The sequence below is a fragment of the Chiloscyllium punctatum genome, chromosome 3 (assembly GCF_047496795.1).
Source record: "Chiloscyllium punctatum isolate Juve2018m chromosome 3, sChiPun1.3, whole genome shotgun sequence".
In the NCBI taxonomy this organism is placed as follows: domain Eukaryota; kingdom Metazoa; phylum Chordata; class Chondrichthyes; order Orectolobiformes; family Hemiscylliidae; genus Chiloscyllium; species Chiloscyllium punctatum.
The window spans coordinates 100,958,200-100,985,885 of record NC_092741.1 but is presented as its reverse complement, the minus strand read 5'-3'; the positions used below and the strand labels follow the sequence as shown (position 1 = coordinate 100,985,885).

Sequence of the window (27,686 nt, the reverse complement as noted above, 5' to 3'; positions counted from 1 at the left end):
TGTTGGCAGACACCTCGTACTCCTACAGGGACACCCGGGCCTGCAGGTAACCATGGAAGAGGGGCAGGAAGATCCTGGTTATCTTGGTTCACCAAGGCTTTCCTGATTGGTCCAGGTTAACAACCCCAATCAAGCACATTGTAGCTCACAAGGTCAACCTGACCCCAATCACTACAATAGCCTCTTAATGGATAATGTGATGATTCAAAATATACTTTCAGGCCCCAAATTATCCTCTTCATGTACAGTAAGAATTACTCTATTAGTTCAAAATTAACAACTTGCAAACGAAAAAAAAATCAATCTATGACTTTGAATGTGTGATTACTAAGAATGCAATTTTGTCAGCAGTTCATTTGTTCTGATAGAAGAATGATCATTTGACCACAACCCCACCCCCAACCGGGATCTTATTAAAAGAGGAATATCCTTTATGTTGTCGCAGATTTTTCTAACTAAACATCCTAAATTTGAATTCTGTGGTGTTGTACACGAAGAACCATGTTTCCCATTAATTTTGCATAATTAGCAGTACAGCTTTAATCAAATACACTCAACAACAGACACACCTCGTTCATTGCTGATGCTTTCTATCCAATGAGAATTTATTGTGAACTGGAAAAGACTTGTGTAAGAATTATATATACTGCCTATTGAGAACTGTAAATGTATCAACCTTCTCCTCTTTGATGTGCAGGTATGCAGCAAGGAAATGATATTGGCATACAGTATCGTTCAGTCATTTATCCATACACACAGGAGCAGATGGCTGCAGCGCTGAAATCCAAAGAGGCCTATCAGAAGGTACTGTGCATAAATGTTTAGAGGGAGATTATTTTCTTTAACTGTTTCGCAACCAGATGTGTCCCACAAGCTCCTTTCTTTTAGTAGCAGAGGGAGTTAGGCTGTTGCAGCCATCTTGCTGCAGGATAGGATCATTAATGCAGAGCTGAAATTAAAAGCATCCCTTTAATTGTATAATTGATATTGGTAAGAGTTATAATCCCATTTCAAAAACTGTATATTTTACAGTTATGAACAGTGAGTGTTTTAGAGTGATGGAGACTGGTCTATGTTTTCCAAAGGTGTTTTAAAATCTGAAATCCTGTTTGCTTTCTGCCTCCATATTGTCAAGCTTAGACAAAAATGAGACTACGAACAGCTGTTATACCTTACACAGCAATAACATTGAATGGATGTTACACACATAGTGTAGAATTTTGCATCAAAAATTCACATTTTTAAACAAATATGCCCATGTATTCTCTCAGCTGTAACACTTAGAAAGCAATGAATGTTTATTAATTGGACTGCGAAGGTCATGGACCAGATAAAGCTGCTGTAATGACTAGGTCAAATTATTTGACCCGAATTAAACAAAATTGCAAATTAAATGTACTTTATTTTAAAATGGATGAAATTTGAACAATCAAAGTGAGTGGGGAAAGCATTGTAATGTAGATAACTGGTAGCAAAAATAGGAAGGCTGATTATTTATTTGAATAACTGTAAAGTGAGAGAGGGGAATGTTCAGTGAAACATGGGTGTTTTCATGCACCAATCACTGAAATTAAACATATAGGTGCAATGTGCAGTAAAGAAGCAAACTGTATGTTGGCCTTCATAGTGAGAAGATTGGAGTTCAGAAATAAGGACTTCTTGCTGCAATTAATCAGGGCATTAGTGAGGCCACACTTGGAACATTATGTGCAGTTTTGATTTCCTTACTTGAGGAAGGATGAATTTATTATCAAAGGCGTATTGGCAAAGGTTTACCACATTGATTCCTGGGATGCAGGGCTGTTGTATAAGGAGTGATTGAGTTAGTTAAGATTGTACTCACTGGAGTTTAGAAGAATGAGGAGGAATTTCATATAGACCTATAAAATTCTCATATTACTAGATAACTTAAATGCAGAAAGGACATTCCTAATGATGGAGTCCAAAACTAGAGATCATTGATTAAGAATAAGGAGTGAATCTTTTAGGACAGAGAGGAGAGGAAATTTCTTCACCTAGACAGTGGTGAAGAATCTTTCATGGTTCTGTTCTGCAACCTGACATCCCCCGCCTGTCACATCATTCTCCAAAGAAAAGCAGATGTTTGTGCTAGCTGTAAGGTCAAGATATCTGAATCTCACAATCATGGAATGGCTACTGCATAGCAGAAGGCCATTTAGACCATTGTGTTTTTCAGGCAAAGAGGCAAATACTTACATTGATGCATTAGGATTAATGAAGATTTGATACCAGTGAACATGGGTTCAAGTACCCATGCACTGGGATCAAGGTTGTGAGTATAATAGAACCACATCACCTGGATGTGATAACAGTCTTAAAATGGCAGCTACTGTACACCAGTGGCATTTTCTTAAAGAACAACTTGGCTAGTTCCAATCCTCCTTTCACTATAGCTCTGATTTTTTTTTTAGATAATTATTACTTTTCATTTGAGACCGATGTTTGAATCTGCCACCAAACCACTCTCTGCTTGTACTTTCTAGATCTAAATCACTTACTTCATAACAAAGGTTTAATTCATGTCATCTCTGGTTCTTTTGCCATTAGGCACCTCTATCAAATCTCCATTAAATTTGCTTTAACCAGAACAACCCCATCTTTGCTCATTTATCCACACACTGTCATCCCTGGACTATTTCTATAAATCTTCTCTTCTCTCTCCAGGGCCTTTCCATCTTTCATAAATTGTTGTGCCCAGAAGTGAACACTTTAGTCTAACTGAAGATAAACAGTGTTTTATAAAGGTTCACAATACCTTCCTTGCTTTTGTCATCTATGCCTATATTTATAAAACCTAGGATACTGGATACTTTATTAATGGTTTTCTCAACCTGCCCTGCCATTTTCAGCCATTAGTGCATTTATCCCATATATGCATATAATTTAAAGAAATGTTTTATAATTTTTCCAACCAAAACGTATCATTTTGTACTTCTCTGCATTAAATTTCATTTGCCATTGTCTGCCCATTCCACCAGCTTTCCTTGGCATCTATCACTATTCTTTGCATAGTTTATAATATTTCCAAGTTGAGTGTTATATGCAAATTTAAGTGGTGGCCCGGCATACCTAAGCTTATGTCATTAATCTAGATCATATACAGGTTTCTGGGAACCCCATTTCACATATCATCCTGCAATCTGTAAAACAATCATTCACCACAAATCTAATAATGTTTTTCAAGGACAATTGAACACAGTTCTTTGCCGATATTTTGCAGTATTCCTTTTGCAAAAGAAAACACTACTAATGTGCATTGCTGCTTCATTGTGTAGGTTTTCCTGGACATACACACCTTGCAGGGTTTTTTAAGCATATCATTGAGGGAACATGAGTTAAAATTACACCAGGCAAATTAAATATTTGAATTCAATTAAAACTGGAAATAGTTAATCTGGTCATGAACCTGTTGAATTGATGTAAAAATCCAACTGGTTCATTTAATGTCCTCCAGTGAATGGAGTTTCTGGGCCTATCCCAAAACAATTAGCTCATAAGTGACTTATGTAATGGCCCAGCAAACAATTCAGTTCAATTATGAACAGGGTAGACAATACATGCCATTCAAGTCTGCAATGTCCACATTTGGGAATAAATGAGAGTAGAGGGAAACTCTCCACTGATTGAAGTCATATGCAGTAGAAAAAAAAGGTTGTGGTTGTCAAAGGCCAATCATCGCACCCCCAGGACATCTCACAAGAGTTCCTTGTGCTAATGCTTTATGTATAACCATCTTCAGTTTTATCAATGACCTTCCTTCCTTGGGCGGCACAGTGGCTCAGTGGTGCCTTACAGTGTCAGGGAACCAAGTTCAATTCCAGCCTCGGGCAACTGTTTGTGTGGAGTTTGCACATTCTCCCCGTGCCCGCGTGGGTTTCTTCCGGGTGCTCCGGTTTCCTCCCACAGTCCAAAAATATGCAGGTTAGGGTGAATTGACCATGCTAAATTGCCCACAGTATTAGCTGCATTAGTCAGAGGGTCTGTTTCCACACTGTAGCGAATCTAATCTTGTAAGGTCAGAAATGGGGATGCTCACTGGTGATTGCGCAACATTCGGCAAGATTGCAACTTTTCAGATGTTGAGACAGCCCACTCATTTTCATTCCCCTACGCTCCCGGATTAACGAGTTCAACACGCAGCGAGACATCGAACAATTCTTCCGCTGCCTTTGCCTCCGCGCCTACTTCTTCAACCAGGATTCTCGCCCACCCTCTGACGACCCCTTCTCCCGCCTCCAACACACCCCATCCACCTCGACAACCCGTGCTGGCCTCTTATCTGCCCTTGATCTCTTCATACCCAACTGCCGCCAAGACATCAACCGCCTCAACTTCTCCACTCGTCTCACCCTCGGAACGTGCAGCCCTCCACTCCCTCCGTTCCAACCCCAACCTCACTATCAAACCGGCAGACAAGGGAGGTGCGGTAGTAGTTTGGCGCACCAACCTTTACACCGCTGAGGCTAAACGCCAGCTCGCGGACACCTCCTCCTACTGCCCCCTTGACCATGACCCCACCTCCCACCACCAAACCATCATCTCCCAGACCATCCATAACCTCATCACCATCGGCGCTGCCTCATGCTCCCATGAGGAGGTTGAACAGTTCATCCACTTTACTAAAACCTTTCACCCCGACCCCAAATTCACCTGGACCGTCTCAGACTCCTCCCTCCCCTTCCTAGACCTTTCCATTTCTATCTCGGGCAACCGAATCAATATGGACATTTACTATAAACTGACCGACTCCCACAGCTACCTAGACCACACCTCCTCCCACCCTGCCCCCTGTAAAAACGCCATCCCATATTCCCAATTCCTTCGTCTCCGCTGCATCTGCTCCCTGGAGGACCAGTTCCAATACCGTACAACCCAGATGGTCTCCTTCTTCAAAGACCGTAATTTCCCCCCAGACGTGATTGAAGATGCCCTCCACCGCATCTCCTCCACTTCCCGCTCCTCCGCTCTTGAGCCTCGCCGCTCCAACCGCCACCACGACAGAACCCCACTGGTCCTCACCTACCACCCCACCAACCTCCATATACAGCATATCATCCGCCATCATTTCCGCCACCTCCAAACGGACCCCACCACCAGGGATATATTTCCCTCCGCTCCCCTCTCAGCGTTCCGAAAAGATCACTCCCTCCGTGACTCCCTCGTCAGGTCCACACCCCCCACCAACCCAACCCTCACTCCCAGCACCTTCCCTGCAACCGCAATAAATGCAAAACTTGCGCCACACCTCCCCCCTTACTTCCCTCCAAGGGCCCCAAGGGATCCTTCCATATCCGCCACAAATTCACCTGCACTGCCACACACATCATTTATTGCATCCGCTGCACCCGATGTGGCCTCCTCTATTTGGGGAGACAGGCCGCTTACTTGTGGAACCTTTCAGAGAACACCTCTGGGACACCCGGACCAACCAACTCAACCACCCTGTGGCTCAACACTTCAACTCCCCCTCCCACCCCACCAAGGACATGCAGGTCCTTGGACTCCTCCATCGCCAGACCATAACAATACAACGGTTGGAAGAAGAGCGCCTCATCCTCCGCCTAGGAACCCTCCAACCACAAAGGATGAACTCCGATTTCTCCAGTTTCCTCATTTTCCCTCCCCCCACCTTGTCTCAGTCAAATCCCTTGAACTCAGCACCGCCTTCCTAACCTGCAATCTTCTTCCTGACCTCTCCGCCCCCACCCCCACTCCGGCCTATCACCCTCACCTTGACATCCTTCCACCTAAAGCATTTCCAACGCCCCTCCCCCAAGTCCCTCCTCCCTACCTTTTATCTTAGCCTGCTTGACACACTTTCCTCATTCCTGAAGAAGGGCTCATGCCCGAAACATCGATTCTCCTGCTCCTTGGATGCTGCCTGACCTGCTGCGCTTTTCCAGCAACCCATTTTCAGCTCATGTACTTCTGTAGCAAGACCTGTACAATATACAATTTGGGCATTACCATCTCGATATTCCTATTATCAATACACTAACCATATCAATACTGTGGCTACGGGAGCAGCTGACAAGTGAGATTCTGCAGTGAGTAACTCTCTCCTAACTCCTCAAAGCCTGTTCACAATATACAAGACACAAGCCTGGGGTGTGACAGAATATTCTCCATTTGTCTGGGCAGGTATATCTTCGTAAACACTCAAGAAGCTTGATACTCTCTGGGGCAAAGGAGCCCACTTGCTTGGCACCATATCCACCACCTTCAACATTCTCTCACTTCATCACAGGTGCACAGTTGTAGCAGTGTGTATCATTTACAAGATACACTCCCTTGACAGCACCTTCCAAATCTGTGAACCCAGCAGATGCATGAAAGCCACCATCACTTGCAAGTTCTCATCCAAGCCATGCACCATCTTGACTTGTTCCTGTGTTCCTTCACTGTTGCTGAGTTAAAATCCAGGTGCTCGATTCCGAACAACACCATGGGTCTCCCTACACCCAAAGGACAGCAACTCTTCAAGAAAGTAACTTGTCACTATCTTCTTGAGAAATCAGGAATAGGAAATAAATACTGGCCTAGCCAGCAGTGCCCACATCTTGTGAACAAATAAATGAAATAAAATAATTATAAAAAGCTTTTAATAGCTTTGAAAGCTTGCTCAGTAACAATACAAGTGATTCCATACCTTTGATCTCAACTTTTCAAACTTTAAGTTTCACTAATTTCTTTAGATTTCTCTTTACTAATTGCATCACCCATGTAAAATAATGGAAAGCACTTTGGGATAATCAGTAAGTGATTAAAATTAATGGCTAAATAAAATCTATATTTGCTGGTTTCATTTGCTACTGATTAAAGTCAGTACATCTGTCAAAAACAGGTGAAGTAGTTTGAAAATAAGCTACTGTAGATTAGGTGTTGTGTTATGCTGTCACCATCATTGTTATAAGTCTCACAAAAGTATTGGCACATCTTGCGCTACTACTGTCTATTATTGGTAGTTGACACTGCATGAAATATACTGCAGTGAAATGGTGTTGTGGTGCTTTGAGAGCTGCCTTAAGAATCTTTGCAGCAAAATAAATCAGGAAAATAGCAGTGGTTATTATAATTTACCTCAAGAGTTTTTTGTTTTAAGTCATCACAGTGGCCCAGTGATTGGCACTGCTGCCTCACAACGCCAGAGTCCCAGGTTTGATTCCACCCTTAAGTGACTGTGTCGAATTTGCATGTTCTCCCCATGTCTGCGCGGGTTTCTGTTGGGTGCTCCGGTTTCCTTCCACAGTCTAAAGATGTGCTAGTTAGGTGGATTGGCCATACTAAATTGCTCTGTAGTGTCCAGGGACCTAGGTGGATTAACCACAGCAAATGTGAGGTTACAGGGATAAGGTGGGGTGCTGGGTCTGGCTGGGATTCCCCTTAGAAGGTCAGGACAGATTTGATGTGCCAATGGCTTATATTTCCACTGTAGGGATTCTATGATTCTAAGTCATTCGTACAGTTTTTGAAACTTGATTTGCTAAACACTGTGCATTCAAATTCGATTCATAATCTCATGATGTTGAGACTAACAGTGCTGAAACTGTGTTTCACAAGGTGCTGAAACACATGGAGGACATTTTTTTCATTTATTCTTATTATTCATTCACGGAATGAGGGAATCGCTGGCTAGGCACTATTTATTGCCCATCCCTAATTGCCCAGAGGGTGGTTAAGAGTCAGCCACATTGCTGTGGGTCTGGAGTCACATGTAGGCCAGACCAGGTAAGGATGGCAGTTTCATTCCCTAAAGGACATTAGTGAACCAGATGAGCTTTTCTGACAATCGACAGTGGATTCATGGTCATCATTAGACTCTTAATTCCAGATTTTCTTTTTTTTATTGAATTCAGATTCCAACATCTGTCATGGCAGGATTCAAACCCAGTTCCCTGGAAAATTTTCTGTGTCTCTGGATTAACCAGTCCAACAATAATACTATTAGTTGGTTGCCTCCTGCAGTTGGCAGTTGCCTCCTTCAGTTCATGCTAGTTTTAGTTGGGAGTCCTCTAGTGCTACTGATATCTGTGGTCTTGCTCCACAAGTGGAACACGAGGAGCAAATTGCAACTGTGGTCATCCAAGTCAGACCTGAGCCGCCCTACTGTACTCTTGCCCCATGAAATCCGTTGCTGGTAGTATCACAAGCATCCAAACCTCATACATCAGGTGAAGCCATTAACTGGTTGTTAGCCTCAGCATCGTACTGTAAATACTGACTATGCAAAGAAAAAAAATGAATGCTGTAAAGTGTCAAAGAACTAAGGTGTTGTGCCATGGACAAAAAATGTGATGGAAAAACCATTGCAGTCCATTATACTGGAACATTAAGATGAGAAGCTTGATCAAACCACATGATTGTCTTTTATTGAGTCTATGCACAAATTATTTTGTTATCAGATAATCGTCCATCATCTTTTTTATGGCATCTTGCATCACACTAATTCTTTTTGACTCCCTCAGAGTATTTTTTAAAAATCCTGTACCAAGAAATTCATATTTTGAAAGCTGAACATGGTTAATTAAGAAAATAGTAGAGAATGAGAGATTTTATACGTTATTCGAGTTTGAGTAACAACAAAAGAACATTTAGGGGGTTTGTCTTGGTAGCACTGACAATATTTGGTGAATTCTAAGAGTTTCAGAACCTAGATGATATAAAAAGTCCTCAGGAGAGAAATGGACGAGTGGAATATTTATCACCCGTCGTTATTGTGGCACTGATCTGATGGCTTGACAATGAAATCAATCTGATTAAGACTGTAAAACGCATGTCACCTTCTTCTGTAATCCTGAATTGGCCTGCAACATTACAGACCAGTCTGAATACTGAACAAGACATTTATTGTAAATAGACTGTATTTAAGCCAAAGACTGAAGCTTGTGGACCGGGGTATTTGGAGACAACTGCATAGGATCATGTGTCAATAATCAATGCCATATTATTGCATAAAATCACATGCAATCTTGTTATTGTGTGATGTAGCTGTTTATTGCAATCTATACTAAATAAGTAAGTTAAAATTTAGTTTTCCCCTGATAAAATTAATGTGAAACCATTGCATCAGTATGAAACTATAATTAGAGTCCATATTCAATCACCAAGTCTTTAAGTGGAACAGTTAGCTTTTTTCATATTTTGAAAATTATGAAGAATTACTTGGATTAAAGTGTGTATTCTTCATTGGATAATTCGTTGCAAATACTGGCCTACAAGACAGAATGGCAAATGGAAAACTATACTAAAGCTCCCTCTGGTGGTTTAATTTCTGTCATTCTTTTGGCTGCCACCATTACTGGTGTGACATCTGTGCAAAGCACCACAGATCTATTACCACGGCAACAGACTCTACTTTGCCCTTTCATATTCTGAGGAAAGCAAGCAAGGTCAAGGGTCAGGTGCATATTGTCACGCAGCTGTTTGGAAATCAGCTGTTGGCATTGGCTGTAGTGAAGAGATGTTAGAGGCAAGAAGGTTAAGCAGCTCTGAATAACTGCCAGCTGTGTGCCTCACGGCTGTATAACCAAGGGACCCTAAGGCCAATGCCATTAGCTTTGTCTTCAGATTTGTGCGGTTGGGGGAAGGGGTGAGATGGGATGGACGAAGGCAGTGCTTTATTCCAGTTGAATTCTGTAGTCAGTTTCATTTGCTGCAGTGTATGCATTGTGTTTCAGTTGTAAGAAATAATTGTGGTTGTGTACACAAAACTGAACTGCATGAATGCTATCTCGAGAGAAAATTCAATTTGAAATCATTTGTTAAATTTCATTCCATCAGCTCTCCTTTTTTTGGCTCTGCGTATAAAGGCAGAGATCCTGTTTTCTCTATTTTATGTATATTTGTTTAAAAACTTTAACAATGGGTGACATTAATTGTAATATAGAATGGGTAGATAAGATCAAAACAATGTTAGTAAATTAAAAGGTTTGCAAAGCTCTACATTTTTGACATTAATGCCTCCTGATCTTTTGTTCAAGTTATGTGACTGATTCATATTCCTGAATCTTTTGTTTAAGGTATGATTAACCTTATTATGGTTATAGTGAATGCAATGTTGATGAATTGTCTAGTGGATATTGAAGCATTTTGCAATTACAGTACAGACGTCATTATGGAGCCACCATTTTGAATGTTATATGCAGTCAGTTTCTCAGGCAGACTTAATCCATTCAGTGTATTCATTGCTTTTCTGTACCTGTATATAATACATTATGCTGTTATAAACTGCAAATAATATAAAATATTATCAAGTTGGACTGTAAGAATTCAATAAGGGAGAATATATTATTCAGTAGAAAACTTCAGAGCTTCTAAATCAGTCATGATTGAATAGCAGCTTATAAGAAGTGGTACACAGTTGTTAGCTCTGCATCTCACAGTGCCAGGGACCTATGTTTGATTTCAGCCTTGGGTAACTATCCATGTGGAGTTTACAAGTTCTCCCTGGTGCCTCCATGTGTTTCTGCCAGTTAAGCTAGTTTATTCCCATAGCCCAAAGAGATGCAGGTTAGGCGGATTGGCCATGGTAAATGTGGGTTTGCAGGCATAAGTGGAGGTGGTTTGGGGGATGGGTCTGGGTTAAATGCACTTCGGAAGGTCATTGCAGGCTCGATGGGCTGAATGGCCTCTTTCTGCAATTGAGTTTCATGATGTGAAGGTGTTGGTGTTGGACTGGGGTTACAAAATCAGAATTCATGCAACAGCAGGTTCTAGTTAACAAGTTTATTTGAAATCACAAGCTTTCGGAGTGCTGCTCCTTTATCAGATCAAAAGAACAGTGCTCTGAAAGTTTGTGCTTTCAAATAAACCTGTTGGGCTATAACCTGGTGTTGTGTGACTTTGGACTTTATAAGGATTCTGTAATTCTAAGTGCAACTAAATCAGTTGGAAATTTCACTTCCTATACTTTTGAACTTCAGCTTGGAAGAATGTTTTCAGTAACATTAATGGGTTTCTTGAGTACATCAATTTTAAAACAGTTTATTCCTTACCTGATTCTGATCTTCTTACCTTAGCAATGTTTAAACTCAACTTCTGATTTGGAAGGTTGAATTTGAATGCAGATTACAGGGTTAAAGGCAGGATTCTTGGCAGGAACAGAGAAATCTTGGAGTATATGTCCACAGATCCCTTAAAGTTGCCACCCAAATTGGGAGGTTTGTTAAGAAGGCATATGGTGTGTTGGCTTTCATTAGCAAGGGGATTGAGTTTTAAGAGCTGCGAGGTTATGCAGAGGAGATTTACCAGGATGCTGCCGAGATTGGAGGGCATGTCTTACGAAGAAAGGTTGGGTGAGCTAGGGCTTTTCTCATTGGAGTAAAGAAGGATGATAGGAGACTTGATTGACGTATACAAGATGATGAGAGGCAGACAGTGAATAGCCAGAGATTTTTTCCAGGGTCGAAATGGCTATCACAAGGGGCCATAATTTTAAGGCGATTAGTGGAAGGTTTGGGGAGATGTCAGAGGTAGGTTCTTTACACAGAATGTGATGGATGTGTGGAATGATGGTAGTAGCGTCAGATACATTAGGGACATTTAAGCGACCCTTGGATAGGCACATGGATGATAGTAAAATGTAGGGTATGTAGGTTAGTTTGCTCTTACAGTAGGATAAAAGATCAGTACAACAACATCGAGGGCCGAAAGGCCTTTACTGTGTTGTACTATTTTATGTTCTACATTCTAAAAGAAATGAATGGAACAGGCAAACTCTGGTTCAGGAGTCCTACTCCACTGCCATTTTAGAGATCTGTCCCTGCTTCCTAAGGACCTAGTAATTTAGTCTACCGAAACTAAAATAGATGTCCGTAATGCTATTATGCAGTAAATCTTGTTCTCTAAGAACAATGCCTTTTCTGTAAGTTCTCCAAACTGGTGTATCCTCTGTCAATAATAACTAGAAAGGCACAAGTCAAAGCAAACAGAAGATTGTTGGCAGTGAGCTACCTCAAACAGCCCATAGCCAGGACCGTATTCTGATAGAGGTGGCAATTACCACAAAAAACCTAGAGTGGTCGTATGGGAAAAAAGATCATACTGTTGCAGTGGTGCAGATCTGAACACAGAGAAGAAACCCAGAAGGAAAGAAAACAATTACAAGCAAGTGAGTTTCTCACTTTAAGAGTTGCTTTAAGAAGGACGTATAGAGCCAAATTATAAATTTTTACTGGGGTCAGAGAATTGGGCTAGCATCAGAATTTATTTTAGCTCTACATTGAAAAACAAGAATAAAATCTCGTGGAAGATTCTAGCAACAGAAGAAAAGTTTTTTAAAAAATAAAGATTTAAAAGGAACAGGGAGTCAGTAATTAAGCTTTGATTTGATTGGGAAGATTTATATAGGCTTCAGAAAGAGAACTTTGTTTAAAAATTCATGGAGAGCAAAGTGCTTCAGAATGTGAAATGCATGGAAACATCCATTTTACCCAACAAGGAGCAGTAAAACTCCATTATGGTTTAAAAAAGTGGGGCAAACTCTTGACAAGGCAAATAGCCACCATTTTGATCATCAAAAAAGGCAGAAAACCCAGTAAATATTGCAGAGAAACTGTTACAAAAAATTGATTTCAAAAACTTGAGCGCAGTGAATCACTGTAAAACAGTCCCTGTGGAGAGAAATCAGAGTTAGTGTTTTGAGGTGAGTGGTCCTTCCTCAGAAATATGAGTTTCAGCTTTATTAAATAATTCAATGCAGTATTATAAAAATATACAGTTAACAAAGGCAAATAGAAGCAATACAATGACAATGCACGTGATCCATCAGATCCAGAATCAAGATGAAGAAGCTGCCTGGTCTTTAGTATCCTGGATACTTCAAAAAGACAACTACTTTTGACTAATTGTCTGAACTAGAAATCCATGGTGAAGACAGTCCTTATTTCAACAGAGCAGTTGTCCTTCAGTAGGTGATATAGGAGATTGAGATCCCTCCAAATAAGGTGATGGACCAACAACAATGTCTACAAAGAACAATATCCTCTTTGAAGTTCTTCCTAGAGTAATGATCCTCAAATCAGAAATAGAGTTAACTATCCTCAAGCAAGATAAATACCATTCTTTCAAGTCCAAAAATAATACATTCATTTTTGAGCACATTTTAAATGAGGCGGTTAGCTGAGAGAGTAAGGTGAGAGAAAGGACTGATTAAGGAAATTTCTGACCTTGGTGAGAAAGAGGAAACTTGAGGGATGTAAACAGAAGACTAAAGCTGGAGTGTTTAGTTTATAATAGAGCAAAGTTGATGAGATAATACAATGTATGAGTAAACAAATATGAGTGAACAGTAGCTGAAGGGGGAAGGGACGGTGAAAGGTTGGAGCAGCAGGAGTGGTGATTGGAGAGAGATGGTGGAGAAGCACGACAGATTGAGGGAATGGCATTAATGCGGCTGACTTTTAATCCCAAGAGTACCCTGCCCACAAGTCTAGCCTGCAAACTTTTGTAGCAACTTTCTCTTTTACATATAACATCTAGTATCGAAATTGAAAATAAAATTTGAAAACATAGAAAATAGGATCAGGAGAAGGCCATTTGTCCCTCCGAGTCCATTTCACCATTCATTAGGTTCATGGCTCTTCATCCAACTCTGTATCCTGTTCTTGCTTCGCCCTATACTCTTTGATCCCGGTAGCCTTAAGAACTATATCTCTCCTTGAATATTTTGTATATTTATATTGTAGGCTCTTCACATAAAGGTGGAGAGTCTGCAATATAAATATTGGGAGTGCAATAAAATTCTGGATTCTTTTTGTACACACATAACAAATAAAAGCTCCACATCACTTTCTATTTTGTATGCCTGTGAAGAAGATTATGTTCAAGCCAGTGATGCATTGCTTACTGTCGCTTTTATAAAATGTGGCCATAATTGATGATTTGTCTGAAATGGATGAGTTGCTTTATGTCATGTCATATGATCAGTACCTAATCTTTTTCAACACTGTTTAAAAAAATATCATGAGTTATTTTCTGGAATTCCCTTTGCATAAATAGCTTACACCATTGTCTTCAGCATAATGTAGCTGAAAATGTGTTGCTGGAAAAGCGCAGCAGGTCAGGCAGCATCCAAGGAACAGGAGAATCGACGTTTCGGGCATCAGCCCTTTTTCAGGCTGATGCCCGAAACGTCGATTCTCCTGTTCCTAGGCTGCTGCCTGACCTCCTGCCCTTTTCCAGCAACACATTTTTAGCTCTGATCTCCAGCATCTGCAGTCCTCACTTTCTCCTTCAGCGTAATGTAACAATGTTATACACAACTAAAAGTATCAGCTTTTCCGCTTTTAAGATATATCATTCTATTGTTTCAAATCGCATTCAACTTTTATCTCATGGTGATCTTTTATTTTGATTTAATCAGAAATTAGAATACGTCACAGTCCATATTTTTGGGCAGAAATTCTAAGTATTCTTTTAAATGAAGCTTTTAAATTATATTTTTACTTGCTAAGATTAAAAAAAACTCTGTCTAAAGGTTAAACACTTACCACTCATTGTGTTATAATAACCTCCACAGATCCATTTATGCACTGCAACTGTTTTAATTCTATAAACCTTGTAACAGTAGCCCACAGGGCTCTAAAGTAAAGTACCAACAAATGCCTGGACATTCGCACAACCCGAAGGATCTGCAAGTGTCCAACCTCAGTTACAGTTATTGATCATGAGGCTTTCACTGATTCAATCCATCTTAGAGCTGAGTGATTCTTTAGTAGCTATTGGACTCAGTCATGCTTCCTCTTTACCTTTGATACCATTGACAAGTTCTGTGTCTAAAAGATCAGCATTAACATGGTTCCTTGATTCCTTGCCCTCTATTACTTCAGCAACGTGTATTTAAATGCTGATCCAGAACAATGATATATGTACGTGATATAAAAATTCAGTTCTGTAGCTGTGTGGTGTTTGGATCTCAATTTTGGCTATCTGTAGGGAGCTGTGCAGGCATCATTATATATTTTCTGAAACAGTAAGTCCCTTTACAAATAAAATGAACTAAGATTTTGTGTCAATGAATGTATTGTGTGAAGGTTGGATGCTGATTAGAAGATCTCTTTCCTCAAGAGATGACCACGGATTGCACTCTGCCCACCCAGACCCATTCCCCTATATTTACCCATTCACCTAACACTATGGGCAATTTAGCATAGCCAATTCACCTAACCTGCATATTTTTTGATTGTGGGAGGAAACTGGAGCACCCGGAGGAAACCCACGCAGACACTGGGAGAATGTACAAACTCCACACAGAGAGTCACCTGAGATTGGAATTGAACCCAGGTCTCTGGTGCTGTGAGGCAGCAGTACTAACCACTGTGCCACCGTGCTGCCCACTACTCTGTACTCAGTCTGCCAAAAACATTTATATTTCAATGACTTCTTTTAGATCTATTAATCTTAACCTCCCAGAGAAAGGTTACACAGCTTGTCAGTTCTTTCCTGATAGATATATCCATTTCTTTTCTGCTATCATTCATGTAAGTTCTCACTGTGCCCTCTCTAATGCCGCTGTGTCCTTTTTATGTTGAGGTGCTGAGAACTTCAGGCAGTACTTTAAATATGGTCTCACTAGTGCTTAAAGCAGGTTTAGCATAATTTCACTACTTTTCAAATCTATTTTCTCAGAATTAAAATGTAGTGCTTTATTTGCTTTTCTTCATGATCTTGCTAACCTGTGACACATTTGTTATTGTGGCACATCATAGTCTTCCATAATAGGTTTCAGTTCTTCTTTTAGTATTGAATATTCCTACCGCCAATTTGATGTCATCTTCAAATTTATGAATTGCATTTTTGATTCCAAAATACAAATTGTTAATGTAAATTGTGAACAATAATAGTCTCAATAATAATCGTTTTGGAAATTGCCATCCTACCTTTTTTGAGTAGTTATTCTTTCTTCCGGCTGTCTGCATCCTGACTTGAAGTCAGCTAGCAATCCATTCCTGAGTTTGCATTTTCTGGTCTTATTAATCTATTACAGGGTACTTTATCAAAATTGTTTTGAAAATCCAGACAGCTAGTGTGTTACCATTGTTTGCTATCTCTATTGCCTCCTTAAAAGAATAACAGGTATCAAAACCATTTTTTGACTTATGTTTTAAGCATGTTTTACATTCTAAATTCCAAAAGTTTACATTTTCCCTGTGCAAATTGTTCTTTTTTTTGTGATTTTACTCGGCTTATCCCCAATTTCTATCTTTCTTACCCTCCAATCCACAATCGAGCAAAAATGCACATATATTCGGCAATAAAACTGGAAGAATCGATATGAACATAAGGACAAATCTGACCTTCTCATCCTTTGAGCATACCTTATTTCGATGTGTTGCAGAGCCTTGCACATTTTCTGCCTGCATCTCCCTAGCCATGCTATCTTGTGGGGAGGCAAAGGACTGTGCTCCTTTTAGGAAAAAAAGGAAATTGTTCCTGAATGCTTAAGACAATTAAGCAAGCTCCAATTTATTCAAATTGTGCAAAAAATATACAGTGAAGCATCTATTCTTCATAGTGGTCAGTAGTTATTGGAGAATTCCAGTATGGCTTTAAGGCACAGGGGTTTCTTCCACTCTTGTGTCTAAAAAAGGCTTTTAAGTAAGCTTTGATGTGCAATCAGTTATTAAATGTTAGGCTGGCTAGGGAATTGGTCGTATTCTCATAGGTACTGAGTCTTTGTCTGGGAATGGATCTCCATAGAGGCAGCTAGGACTGGAGACTCCACAGGATTCCATATTGGGACAGTTGCTGTTCACCATCTTCATAAATGAATTATGTGAAAATGATAACAAGACTCAAAAATATGCATGGATATTGGGCATATAAATATAATACCCAGGTACAGTCTTGGTTGGATTTTGGGCTGTGTGTAGCCAATTTTGTTCAATTTCACTGTTATGCATTTAAATCCAGAAAGCTTGTGCATATATAATGCTCAATAATATTGACACAATGCCATTCACTTGCCTACCTATACTAATCGGAAATTCTGACCTTTCCTAGCCCATAGTCAGGGCCAGGGAGAGGATCACTGCCTTAGTCTATTAACACTACCCTAGCCACGATTTCCTTAACCTCCTAAAAAAAAAGGCTGTTTTATGTTTTGTTAAATGTCTGGTCTTTTGAAGGCCATTAATGCAGAGCCAAATAATGTCTTCAGCCATATACATACTGTTTTCAGCAGGAGTCACTGAGTATTATTCCTTAGACAGAATCCTTGTCTTATTGTTCTTAGCTTAGAAACAGTGAAATCATTGATTCATTAAACTATAACACTATCCTGATTGAAATTAACTAACTCAGGAAAGAATAGATCTGAATGAAGCTTCTTAATTCTTAATGTGATATTATATGATGGCGAATAATTTTGATTGTAATGATTTTCACTCCGATGGTAATGATTTTTAACAATGAAAAGTGAAGTCTATGCAACAGTAGAGACTAAGTACTAAAGGGACCTACAAATCACAACTGTATATTCTTCTTAAATCCTGTAATAGCTGCTATATTTTCTCGCCAGATGACTATTTGGGGTAAATTGTCTCTCAGGAGAAGGATCTTTACTAGGTAATTTGGATGAAGCAATTAATGTTAATAGGAGTGATAAGAAGCGCTCTGATATTTTGGGACTATTTGGAACAATCGTATGGTAATCAACAGAATGTGATAAAGTGCGGAAACCTATATCACTATGCAGGACTGCATCTCACTGCAACAGTAGCAGAGGAGCAGATGCTTCCAGCATTCATTGCAAACATACACACTGGAAGCCTCATTTTGAAATCAGCATGGCTCTCATGGGCACGAGTTCTTTCATCTCAACAAATACAAAGAAAAGGACTTTTGTCGATGGGCTATAAGTTAAAATAAAACAATAAATATGTTTACTTAAAAATGTTTGAAGGTGTAGCTGATGTAATTTCACAAGATGCCAGCAGAGCAGACTGCAGCTGATATTTTCACTATGTTGCAACACTAACGCTGCTTTGACGAGGAGAGAAGTTTAAACTTGCTTTCATGGCTTGAATGTTGCTGTTGATGATGATGAAAGCTTGAATTTCTATACATACGTTTTAGACATTTTCCCTCTTTTCAAGTTTCACTGAATATTGTAAGCCAAATTTTTATGGAATGCTGCAGAGGAAATGGTTAGTCAAGATTTTATTTGTGCATGAGCCATCCTGCAGTGTTTGCTATATCTGACGGGATGCTGTATATACAGTAAATTATATATATTCTCTACCTTTTAAGTTATAAAATGAATCCATCATTTGCTAGAAAATGCGAGAAAATTTATTAAGAAAATATTCATTTGGTTTGATGCAGTTTACTTATATAATCCATGGGCAAGCTAAACTGGAGCAGTGTTTTCCTATGAAACAGGTTACCAAAAGAGGGTCAGGTGCACAGACAAGATTTTTTCGCATTACCTCTTACCAGCACATATAACCAGAATGTAGAATATGTATTCCAGGAAGAGGAAAATAGAAAACTGTATTCAGGATGTAAATACCTCCCCTGGTTCCTGACAACACATTTCACCATGCACAAACTTTTGAACAAATGCTTGCACCCATGGAAGGAAAAGGATGAGGCACATTAAAATATGTTGCAAATCATGTGGAGGATTTACATTGTGTGGGCAAGAGAAGAATTAAGCTCTCAGTTTTTACAAGATCTAAATGAGCTTTGTAATCTCCTCAGAGAGCTTTCAGCTAGGCTGAGTTCCTAGCAGAGCAACATGCAGCCTGTTCCCACAATTCCCCTCTTATGTCAATATTTACAGCAGATTCACACAAAACAGCATACAGCAATTGGGTAAATGTGTCTTTCTTTTAATTTAAATTTATCATTTTTGTAAAAGTTGTGATTAAGATTACAAAAACATCTGCAACCTGTACAAAGAGTAATGCCATGTTTGTGCTCTTTTCCTTTATAAATAAGGTAAGCGGTTTTGTCAGTAACTCCTACATTAATTTTTATTTGACCAGTGGTAAATTGTTTAAAGAAAAACACTATCATAATTTTTTTTTCATTTTTACGTTTACCCTATTTAGCATGACTCTGAAAAAATTTATTCTACAACTGGGTTGGTTCTCCTGTATCAGATCAGTTATGCCCCTTATCTACAATCCTAAATAATAAAGGGTCATACTGGAAGCTAAAGATAGCCTCAAACTACAGTTCTCAATGGCACAGGCCACTTTGAATCCCATTTGCCAATCTTCCTTCTCTCCAGTATCAAATGGAGCAAGCTATGAATGTTGCTTTCATCTCAATTTTTAAGATTGTCAGCATGACTGACTCACCAGCTATCTTTGTCAAATTCTTTTCCTCCATCCCAATCTCTAATATATCCCCAAACCTGATTTCTTACCACTTCTCAGCTTAGCTTGATCTTTTTACCAGCCTTGACTAGGTTCAAGTCCTCTATATTGTATACCGTATTGGTCTTTCTTAAGGAATTGTAATAAAGCATTCGAAACAGTTCAGAAAATGTTTTCTAGATAATACCTGGAATAAGTGTGTAACTTTTGAAAGGCTAGGCTTGTATTTGCTGGAGTTTAGAAGAATAAGAAGTCACTTGGTTGAAACATTCAAGGTCCTGAGGGGTCTTGACAGCATGCAAGTGGAAAGAATTTCTCTTACAGGAGAATCTAGAACTGGAGGAGTTACTATTACAAAATAAGTAGTCATCCATTTAAGACTGCAATGAGGATTTTGTTTTTCCTTACAGTGGGTCATGAGTCTTTGAAACTCCCTTCCTCAGAAGGTGGTAGAAACAGTTCTTGTATATTTTTAAGAGATTCTTGATAAGAAAGGGGATGAAAGGTTATTTGAGATAGGTGGGAATCTGGAGTGACCAGACCAACCATGATCCTACTAAATGGCAGAACGGTCTCCAAGGACCAACTAACCCACTCCTGTTCTGAATTCATGTGTACATATGAGACCAAGTTATTGGTACCTCATGCCCTGCCTAGTCAGTACATTTTTTTATTACAATCCCTTGCATTGAAGATCTTACAGGGAAGCACACCAACCAGTTAAGATAGGAGTTGTTCTGTCAGTCCCTCATTCACACCTCAAAATTCTTGATGTTTTCTGTGAGTCAAGAGTGATGAAAATGGTGTGAGTGTGTAGACATTGCTTAAAATCTTTGCATAGTAATGTGACATGAGAGGCTGAACACAACAATGTTGATCAGATAGTTTACATAACGAGTTGGATTGTTCTTTAGTTTGCTAACCTGCCATATAGCACCCCTAACCCCCAATATGTGCACACACACAAGCACACAATTTCTTTTTGCAATTCAGGATTCACAGGTCTGAGATCCTTGGAATATTTTGGTAGTGATCAGGGTGGGACAATTAGATGGCCAGACCGTTGTAGTCCGTGTGACACTTTACAATGAATCTGAACCTTTGAACGATATTGATGGAGTTTCTCCCTCATCTGAAGTTGAATTTCATTTCTTTTTGTCAAAAGTACAATCTGCACTTGTTAGCTGTTAGCCATTTTCTTCTACTTTGTGAAAATATAAGGATAAGTCATTTACTTTTTCATGAAAAAGTGCTAAAATGCCATTTCCATCACTTCTACAACTATGTGCTATGCAGTTTTATAAAAAAAACTTGTCATAATTTGTCATTGCCCAATTCAAAACTGTTAAGAATAGATGAAGTGCCAGCAATAACTCCAGAAAACACTTCAATTGAAGATCAGGTGAGAACAGATTGGTTTTAGGCTGTCATCAGCCAAAGCTATTATTTCGACAATGTAAAGATTGCTGTTATATGATGGCTCTGGCAGAAAAATCAAGAAGATTATCTTAAATATGTTAGAAATTATTGTACAAATACATGATTTGGTTTTGGTATGTCAGGATAATGTAATTTTCACACTATTCTCATTCTTTTAACTAAATAATAATATACAGATGTAATGTTTTTCACAAATACTTAGATGTGTATCATTCTATTTGTCGTTTTCTTCAGATGTGCATATATTCCTAGAAGCAACAATTTTTTTCAAAAGCAAATAAGAGTTTAAATGACTTTTTCTAGCATAGTGACTTCAAAGATATGCTTTGAAACAGTCTGCAAAAATATGATTATTATGGCCACTGTATTTTAACACACCGTTTGTGTACATTAAAAAGCTTTTATGATAGAGCTGTAAAAGTTTGATAATTTAGTTATTGATAGCACCCAATGCTAACATACCTGATATAATAGACTTACTGTGGGATATCATATGTGGAAGTTTCAATTCTAAGATACTTTGATCAAAACCAAGCGTTTGGATTTTGAAAATAACTTGGTACTTCTCTGATGTAATGTAACCAGGTCAATCAGGAATAATACTCAAAGATCTGATACAAAATATAATGGTAGTTTCTGTAAGTAGTCCAATAATGTGTTGATCCAACCATTTGTGAATGGAGAAAGGAGCACATAGTGCCAGGCAACTGAGGTAGAATAGTGCCAACATCTGGAATTTGATGTATGGCTTATTCTCTCCTCTCATTTTCCATCTTGACTCCTCTGGGCTATCGTTGTTCATGAAAATAGGCGTAATTTCGCTATTCAAAGAGGCCCATACAGTTAGGACCTCAAGAATGGAGGAATGCCATTATTGAACTGGAAGAAAAAAAAGATTTGCACTTACATAGTGACTTTCATGACCACCGGACATCTCAAAGCACTTTACGACCAAAGAAGTACTTTTGAATTGGAGTCACTGTTGTAATTGAGGAGTGCAGGGAAGGAGCCATCAGCAGCATAGAAGTTGTGGAAGGGGTTGACTTTGATTGGAATCTCCTTAAACCAAAGCATTCATTTGCAATTTTCCAGAAGAAATTTATTGACCTCACTAGGTAAGTAAAGGCCAAATGTTTAGATGAATAATGGGGTTGATAACCGAAACATCAAAAAGCACAGAAATATTCTCCATATTAATAGCCATGCAGCCGTTTAGAGAATTGCATGGCATCACATCCTTGTCTCAGAAGCTCTGCAACTTGGCAATGCTTATGTTCATTATTTTACATCCAGCAGTGAATCTCACTGTAGAATCTCATGCTGTAGAGTTTTGCTGCTGGACACCTGCTGTTACTACCATCCAATTAATAAATTCTTCTGCTTGTAACTGCAGGGTCTGGTCACAATTGCAGTTAATTAACACCATGCATTCCTTCTGTTCTGCAAGAGAAGGCAGCACACAATGCCAGGCAACTGAAGTAGAATAATGCCAACATCTGGAATTTGACACCGCAAAAAGGCAACAATTGACTTCCATCCTGACCTAGAAAGTAAGGAATGAGATATGGGAGTCACTATAGTTCAGTCGAATGACAAAGCATATACCATATTTGCTGTACCACGAAACACAATTTATTTTCAGGAAAAGAAGTCACCTAAAATTGCCGAACATCTAATGGTCTGAAGGTTGGCTCTGTTGCATAAATATATTTTTCTTAAGTCCAGGTGTTTCATCCAATCCAGTGCATGTTATACTCTGGCAAATATAGAGTTGCTTTCTTATTGGATATTTCTATGTGTTTTAAATCACCCCACAAATTATTGTTTTTTGTAAGAAAGCAACAAAGTTGTTGATTAAAAGTGAATACTATTCATGTAAACAAAAATTAAGATACAGCCAAGAAGATTTCTTAAAATCAAGGTATCGAAATTCCCTCGGTCTCTAGCAACATTGATAGACTGTTCACTGCACCCTCAGACAGGCTGTCACTTGTATTCAGTAGCCAAAAATACTCAGTAAGTGCTCGCAGACAGTGTAGATGAGCATATTATATGTTGAGACAAATAACACACAAAAAAGCGATGGATTCAGATTAGAAGTTGTGCCTGTTATGGTCATTTGCATTGGTATCTTTTCACAGAGCAAATAAATTGTGATTTCGTGCTTCTTGTCTGCTGCAAAATGATACTACCAATAACTTCTTTGCCATGTCAATTTTTGAATCTAAGACTATCCTGATCTGATCAGACGAATGAGATTAGTTCAGTTTAGGAAACCTGGTTGGCATGGATAAGTTGGCCTGAAGGGCCAGTTTCCATTTTGTATGATTCACTGGCATTAGATATGTGGCGCTTCTGCATTGCCTCTCCTCAGATGTGGAGCAAATTACTGAAATAATCATTATTTCTACATGCCTGCGGTGCTTCAGTCCAACATGTGAGAGGCTTTCAACTCTGGCAATCTGGAGAAACTGGAAGTTTTGGGAACGTTGCAAATGTTTCCCACCTTCACAAGAATTATTAATGGTTTAGTCAAATTAGTTATGGAGTAATGAATGAAGGGCTGGAGACTTTTGGTGACTGTCACTCAAAGTCACTTTATTGGTTAGTATATAGGGCAAGATCTGAAACAAAAATGGAGAATTATTTGTGAAGCTGGTGTACTTACCTCTGAGGCAGCACAGAAATGTCTTAACTAAAGCCTCCTTCATCATTGGAGGAATTAGCTGGCAAAGACCCCATGACAACTTGTTTCATACTATTGGACAGTAGCCCAGAAATGTCTGTTGCATATAAAATACGTTTTTTTATGAAGAGGACATGAACAATCTATCTAGTTTGGAGGGGGTTTTATAAGTAGTTTGAATAAACTATTGGAATTTTAAACATAAAGACTTATGTTTGGTTCTTTTTGTAAAATTATAGAAAATAGATAATGTTCTGATGTTGAGGTTCAAAATTAGATTATGATGGGTGGCTCTAAAGATTGAGGATGTTACTTGACCACTGAGCTTGGTTCTCAGTGGCAGGTCTTAGACAATACCAGTGGCAGGTAGATAATGCCCAGTGGACTAGTTGTGATGAATGGCCAGTTTCTGTGTTGTTACGTTCTTTTCCTGTGCTCAAGAAAGGGTTTACATCTCTGTATAAAGAATTGGCTTAGATTTATGATGAGTGCAGCTAGCCTAATCCAAGATGTGCAGACAGTTCCATGGGAAGCCCTTCTTCTCTATACCTGTCCATTCATGGGCCTTCTGCGACCATCCATTGCTCTTTCTCTCTTCTAATCCCAAATTTTGCTAATTACATTTTCGTGACTATCTGTGGGTGCATTTTAGTCCACACTTAGAGTCATAGAGATGTACAATAAGGAACCAGACCTTCAATCCAACTCATCCTTGCAGACCAGATATCCTAACCTAATCTAGTCCCACTTGCCAGCACTTAACCCATATCCCTCCAAACCTTTCCTATTCATGTACCCATCCAGATGCCTTTTAAATGCTTTAATTGTACCAGCCTCCAGCTGTTCCTCTGGCAGCGCATTCCATACACACACCATCCTTTGAGAGATAAAGTTGCCCCTAAGGTCCCTTTTAAATCTTTCCCCTCTCACCCTTTGCATTGTAGTTCTGGACTCCCCCAACCCAGGGAAAAGACCTTGTCTGTTTATCCTATCCATGGCTGATGGGCATTTCAATGACACTTACCCGCACTCTCCCTGAATCCCTTAATTTCTTGCAAGATTTAGAATTTACCAATCTCTGCCTTGAAGACATTTAACGCCCTGGCCTCCGCTGCGCTTCGTGGGAACGTCTTCTCATTTCCGTTCTAAATTGACTCCCTCTAATTCTAAAGCTGTGCCCATGGGTCCTACTATCCCCGCCGGACGGAAACAAATTCCCAGCGCCCACCAGGCTAAGTCATGCATTACCTTGTAAGTTTCTATTCGATCTCCCCTCAACCTTCTAAACTCTAATGAATACAATACCAGAATCCTCAGCCGTTCATCATATGTTAGGCCCATTCCATGTGAATCTCCCCTAGACATGTTCCAGTGACCAGTATGTCCTTCCTGAGGTGTGGGGCCCAAAACTGGACACAATATTCTAAATGGGGCCTAACCAGAGCTTTATAAAGTCTCAGTAGCACATCGCTGTTGTCTGTAAAAGATCTGAAAAAGAGCTGGCTATGAATTTTCTCTCAAACCTGGCTTCAAACTGCATACCACATTTGGAAAAAAAAAGTTACATTCTATTTCTGTCCAGGATCAGGTGTTATTTATTCGTTTATTTTCCTGATCTGCAACCTGTGGAAAATCTATTTTATTTTTCAAGATTGGCTTCAAATTCCTGGACTCCTCACAATATCAAGGAGACAGTTTTTGCTGTGATTACACTGTAAAACCTAAATTTTGTCACAGTGTATTTGACTTGTTATGACAATGAAAGTATCTTGATCAGTATACTGCTGTTTACCCACCATTGCAATGATTGAGAGACTTCAATTTTTTACTGAGTTTTGTATGTTGGTGTGACTGATGTTTCAGCTTTAGCCTGTTCTTGGCCAGATAACCTGCTATTACAGAATGTGCTAATGTCTCACAGCAATCTCTAATTGTTGTGGAATGCTCTTGCATTTGGAGCAAAGCCCCACTCTATTGGGGGCTGTGCTAGTTGACATGTGATAATCATGTGCAGACATTGTTCACTTGTCAAAATGGAATTTGCGACCTGGAATGTCAAGAACTTCAAGGGCAATCCAAACAGTGGCAAACCTGGATAGTGTACCACTGTCCTATCTCAGAAACTTGGCAGCACTTGAGATAGCTAAGTGACATGATGTACTGGAAAAAATCAACTGAAAGAACAATGCATTCAGTTCACCTTTTTTTGGACCTTTTCTCTGAGTATTTGAGAAGAGGACCAACATCTCTGAGGAGTGGGCTTAACTATCAAAAATGAGCTTTATCTGGTGCCTCAGCCCTCTCCCTACGGGATAATCAAATGTCCCATAGCTGTCCAGCTCATACTTCAGAGAAACCAGGATGCTACTATCATCAGTGCATGCGCTTCTATACTTGAGGTAACAGCCCAGGCCAAGGAGGGATTCTATACTGAACTTGAAAGCACAGCCTGAGTCCGAACAAGTGAAAAACTGATTGCCCTCTGAGATTTCAACGTCAGAGTTAGAAAGGTTGCAAATCTCTGGAATAATGAATAGGCAAGGAAAGAGTAGGGAAAGCTAATTACGACAAAACAATGTCATAACAGACATGCTGTTTTGCTAGTAAAACAACTACAAGATCTAATAGCAACACCACGGTCTGCAGTCCAAATACTGGCACTTGTCTTATAGTTCAATAAAGGATCTGCAGAGATGCCCATATCATTGATGCCCTGACACGTACGAACGACTGCTGGATTGATAATCCCTACGATAGCCTGGCCCCCCAAATGATGGAGGCAGCAGAAGAAAATTAACATCAAAGTCTGAAAGATCTCACCAAGCTGGCCGTTCTCAGTCAGCATCTCACTGCCAACCTCTCAATCTCCAGTCGAGGAGTAGGAGTGTGCCCGTAGTGCCATGTTGACCCTAAAGCCCAACTTAACAAGCAACTGTGAAGGAGTCATTGGTTTCCTTCTACCAGGAAACATTGTAACAGCTTTGACCAAGAGATAATCTTGATTCTGTCTTGGTCCAGATTGAAATTAGAAAAACTGTTCAAAATCTGAAAAACAACAAAGCTGCTGAAGAGAATGCAAACAGCACTGAAATTATGAAACAAAGTGCAGATACACTCTTGATACAGCCTCACAACTTCATACCCTTCATCTGCACGTTTATGTGTGTTCATTGCATGCTAGGGGCTCTCAGTGTTGTTGTGATTTTAACTATGTTCAAGAAGGAAGACCAAGTGCAAGTAAGAATGAATGTCCCTACTGTCTGCTACAGCAAAGATCAATTGCTTACTTCTAGAGACCGATGAACTCTTTCCAGGATTGTAGTGCAATGTATACCCATTAATAGGCACCATGGTCATGATTTCCATTCTGCAACAAATTCAAGAAAACTGCCCTTCTTAAGTACCCTCCTCAAATATGTCATTATCCTGCATTTACTGCACAATGACGTGCAATACATGACCCTCACCAACTAAACCACCACAAACACTATCTTGCTGAAAACTGGGGTCAGACAAGACTGTATCATTTCATAGCTGAAAAATGTGTTGCTGGAAAAGCACAGCAGGTCAGGCAGCATCCAAGGAGCAGGAGAGTCGACGTTTCGGGCATAAGCCCTTCTTCAGGGATGGAGAAGCCCTTCTTCATTCCTGAAGAAGAGCTTATGCCCGAAACATCGCTTTTCCAGCAACATATTTTTCAGCTCTGATCTCCAGCATCTGCAGTCCTCGCTTTCTTCCAATGTATCATTTCATAGACTATAATCTACAGATATGCAGATAATCTAAGAACTGTTCAAACTAGATCACCTTCAATCCAAGACCACTCATTCCTCACTCAAAGGTACTGAATGTCGATTACATTTGTAAGTGCGTCACTCAAAATCTGAATGCCGTGTCATTGTCAACATCTTCTCTGAAGCATATGAGAAAACGGAACTTCCATTAAACTGCCTGCAAAAGTATAGTCCTCTTCCAAACATCTTTGACAGCAGAATATTTCCCTTTATTGCTGTAAATTAATAGTGGGATCCTGATAAATGTGAACTATTTTCAATGGCTTAGGAGTCTCCTCTCGATGAAGGCAAATATAAATGATGAAATTCAGCATTACAATTAATACACCTTCAACAGACTGAAGCAAGTTGAGGAACAGGGATTTAAGCCCAAGACTACATTTACAGTTTACCAACAAGCAATGACTCCCCAGCTCTTAT

The 27,686-nt window shown here is 39.5% G+C and overlaps 1 protein-coding gene across 3 annotated transcripts in view; it reads left to right on the top strand.

The window, feature by feature from the left end:
• The window catches only part of msraa (methionine sulfoxide reductase Aa), a 505,366-nt gene that overhangs the window by 391,579 nt on the left and 86,101 nt on the right, over window positions 1-27,686 (top strand). For all 3 annotated transcript variants that reach the window (XR_011954689.1, XM_072557547.1, XM_072557557.1), the window contains exon 5: window positions 698-804. Coding sequence is in view for 2 of the 3 variants with exons in the window: in XM_072557547.1 (XP_072413648.1) it covers window positions 698-804 (107 nt within the window). In the remaining variant the exon portion in view is untranslated. The remainder of the gene's footprint in view (window positions 1-697; window positions 805-27,686) is intronic.